This window comes from Vigna radiata, chromosome 4 (genome assembly GCF_000741045.1).
Source record: "Vigna radiata var. radiata cultivar VC1973A chromosome 4, Vradiata_ver6, whole genome shotgun sequence".
NCBI lineage: Eukaryota > Viridiplantae > Streptophyta > Magnoliopsida > Fabales > Fabaceae > Vigna > Vigna radiata.
In genome coordinates this window covers 9,709,504-9,713,250 of record NC_028354.1, presented here as the reverse complement: position 1 = coordinate 9,713,250, position 3,747 = coordinate 9,709,504, and the positions used below count along the sequence as shown (strand labels likewise).

Below are 3,747 nucleotides of genomic sequence, written 5' to 3'. Positions count from 1 at the left end.
TTTTGGAATTTTGTTATGCTTTTGCACTCTAACGACTATATTTTTAGAAGTTAATTGAGCATTGATGACTTGGTCAACTGTATTGAATGTGTTATGTTATTTGTTGACCATAGGCTACTAAGTTGACTAAATTGTTATAACTGTATAATACAGTCGACTGAATTAGTAGCACATTTGACTGAGAATCTGACTGTTTAATAGAAATCTATAAATAGACTGAACACTAGTTTATTCACAGACTTTTGATGATCTGACAATTTCATTTCTGTTTCAGATTTCTCGTTACTCCAAGAATTCTCCAAGAAGACGGTGGTGATCTTTCTTGAAAGAGATTCAAAGAGGATATTCAATTGTGCATTCATTGGCTGATCAACATCTGCACAAGAAGGTGCTTATTTGATTGATCGTGTAGGCTTGGCATCCTGTGAAGGCTGCTGGAATTTTCTGAGAGGCTTGGCATCCTGTGAAGTTTGCTGGAATTGGACCTGTTGTGATATAGGGGGATAGTTCACTTTGAGGATTGTTCAAAGTGGTGTTGCAGATTGCAGAAGAGGGGATTATTGCTGCAAGTCTGATTGTGTTGTGCAGCTATATTTTGGTTTTGGGTTAGAGAGGAGATTTATATTTTTGATGTGGAGGTCTTCTATAAATTCATTGTTGTAAAAACCGCAACTACTATAGTGCATGTTCTTCTTGGGTTGGAAGGACACTGGATGTAAGCATTGTTGCCGAACCAGTATAAAAATCCGTGTTTTCATTTCTCTATCCCTTATCTTTTACATTCCAGTCGACTTTATTCTTTACACAGTCAACTATGTAATTTCCGCTGCATACATATTTTGATTGCTTGCAATTCAAGAAATTTCAAAAAGCTTTATACTTTGATTTCAAGATTGCGAAAAGAAAGTGTTTTTGAAACAACACCAATTCACCTCCCTCTTGGTGAAATGAAGAAGCCAACCTATTTTCGAACACTTATTCCCACAAGAATAGTTACTAGGTGGCGAATGTGTATTGATTACAGGAAATTGAATACAACCATTAGGAAGGATCGTTTTCCTCTTCCTTTTATGGATCAGATGCTAGAAAGATTGACTGGACAAGCTTATTATTGTTTGTTAGATGGGTATAATCAGATTGTGGTAGATCCTAAAGATCAGGAGAAGACGGCCTTTACATGTCCCTTTGGTGTATTTGCTTATAGAAAAATGCCATTTGGATTATGTAATGCCCCAGCTACGTTTCAAAGGTGTACGCAGGCTATTTTTGCAGATCTTATGGAGAAGTGCATAGAAGTCTTCATGGATGATTTCTCAGTGTTTGGAGATTCCTTTTAGAAGTGTTTAATCAACTTGGACGTTGTTCTTAAAAGATGTGTTCAAACAAACCTTGTTCTTAATTAGGAGAAGTGCCATTTTATGGTGATTGTTTTGGGCCATAAGATTTCTGTTAAGGGGATTGAAGTGGGCAAAGCAAAAGTTAAGGTTATTGAAAAGCTTCCACCACCTACAAATGTGAAAGGAATTCGGAGTTTCTTAGGTCATGCTAGGTTTTATAGAAGATTTATTAAAGACTTCTCAAAGATTGTTAAACCTTTGAGTAATTTGCTTGTCAAGGACACACCGTTTGTAGTGAGTGATGAATGTCTACAGGCTTTTGATGTTTTGAAGAAATGTTTGGTTTCTAATCCAGTGATTCTAGCTCCAGATTGGAATAAAGATTTTGAGGTCATGTGTGATGCCAGTGATTATGCTATAGGCGATGTGCTTGGCCAAAGAAGGGAGAAGGTATTTCACACTATCTACTATGCTAGTAAGGTGTTGAATGACGCTCAATTGAATTATGCCACTACGGAGAAAGAATTTTTGGCTATAGTTTATGCTTTGGAGAAGTTTAGATCTTATCTCATTGGGTCTAAAGTAATTATCTACACTGATCATGCGGCTATAAAGTAATTGTTGACAAAGCCAGATTCAAAGCCACGGTTAATTAGATGGGTGCTCTTGCTACAAGAGTTTGATATGGAAATCCGTGATAAAAAGGGGAGTGAAAATTTGATTGCCGATCATTTATCTCGGTTAGTCAACAATGAAGTCACAAGTAAGGATAAAGAAATATGGGAGTCCTTTTCAGATGAAACGCTCTTGTATATTCAACAAAGGCCTTGGTTTGTTGATATGGCTAATTTTAAAGCTGCAGGAGTTATTCCATAAGAATTTAATTGGCAACATTGGAAAAAGTTTTTACATGACGCTAAGCAGTTCATATGGGATGATCCTTACTTGTTCAGGATCAGAGCTGATAATCTTTTGAGAAGATGTGTGACAAGAGAATAGGCGAAAGGAATTCTTTGGCATTGTCATAATTTGCCCTGTGAAGGCCATTATAAGGGAGAAACAACTGCTGCAAAGATTCTTCAGTCAGGGTTTTATTGGCCTACTTTGTTTAAAGATGCTCATAATCATGCTAGAAATTGTGACAAGTGTCAAAGGACGGGGGCTATTTCAAGACGTCATGAGATGCCCTTACAAGGTATTCTGGAGGTTGAAATCTTTGAATGCTGGGGTATTGATTTTGTTGGGCCTTTTCCATCATCTTTTAATAATGAGTATATATTGGTGGCGGTTGACTATGTGAGTAAATGGGTTGAAGCTTTAGCATGTCCTAAGAATGATGCCAATACCGTGATCAAATTTTTGAAAAGGCAAATTTTCTCACGTTTGGAACTCCAAGGGTACTCATCAGTGATGAGGGATCTCATTTTTTTAACTCTAAGCTTGCAAAGGTACTTAAACACTATGGAGTAAGGCATAAGGTGGCGGCACCTTACCATCCACAAATAAATGGTCAAGCTGAAGTTTCCAACAGGGAGATAAAGAAGATTTTGGATAAAACAGTTGCTTCATCAATGAAAGATTGGTCACATAAACTAGATGATGCTCTCTGGGCATATAGGACGGCCATGGAGACTTCCATGGGCCTATCACCTTTTCAGTTGGTGTATGGAAAAACATGTCATTTGCCAGTGGAGATGAAGCATAAAGCTTTGTGGGCTTTGAAACTTTTGAATTTCGATCCTCATGAAACTCAAAGTAAACGTAGAAGGCAGATGCTGGAGCTTAAAAAGATGCGGTTGCATGCATATGACTCATCTAAGAGTTATAAAGAAAAGGTAAAATTCTATCATGACAGGAAGTTGATAAAGAGGGCATTCAACCCATGGCAACAGGTGATATTTTTTAATTCAAGGTTAAAGCTATTTCTTAGGAAGCTGGAGTCAAAATGGTCAGGGCCTTTTATGATAACGAATGTACATCCTCATGGAGCGGTTGAATTGATGGATTCGACTGCTAGTGATCCAAGTAAAAGTTGGGTGGTGAATAGACAAAGACTCAAGCACTATCTCAGAGGAGAAGTGGAACGTCTTTCCACTATGATGAAGTTGGTGGATCCATAAGGTCATTGGGTCAGGATCGTGACGTTGAACAAGCGCTTACTGGGAGGCAACCCAGGATTTTCTTATTTTTTTATTTGAATTCTTAGTATAGGTTTGCTTTTGTTGAGTAGTGTAGGTTTTTAGTGTACTTGCTTTGAACACTTTATCTGATGATGGTTTGACTTGTTGATTGCATGATGAGTGTGCTTGATGATGCTTGATGTGGATGATGAGCAAGATTGCTTTACATGCTTATATATAGGTGAAGTGTTCAAGCTATGTGGACAAATGCATGATGATATTATGATTGT

At 37.6% G+C, this 3,747-nt stretch overlaps 1 protein-coding gene across 1 annotated transcript; it reads left to right on the top strand.

The window, feature by feature from the left end:
* The first annotated feature begins 947 nt into the window (after positions 1-947).
* LOC106758332 lies at positions 948-3,457 on the top strand. The gene is made up of 4 exons (XM_014641265.1): positions 948-1,316; positions 1,404-1,919; positions 2,380-2,565; positions 2,705-3,457. Exons 1-4 carry the CDS (start codon positions 948-950, stop codon positions 3,455-3,457), a joined length of 1,824 nt encoding a protein of 607 aa, XP_014496751.1.
* Positions 3,458-3,747: the final 290 nt, after the last annotated feature.

Excerpts from the sequence above, each read along its gene's own strand:
- LOC106758332 (XM_014641265.1), top strand. The coding sequence starts at position 948 with ATGAAGAAGCCAACCTATTTTCGAACACTTATTCCCACAAGAATAGTT. Across the intron at positions 1,317-1,403 it reads TCTTCATGGATGATTTCTCA|GAGAAGTGCCATTTTATGGT; the intron begins GTGTTTGGAGAT and ends GTTCTTAATTAG. Across the intron at positions 1,920-2,379 it reads CTTATCTCATTGGGTCTAAA|GCCATTATAAGGGAGAAACA; the intron begins GTAATTATCTAC and ends TGCCCTGTGAAG.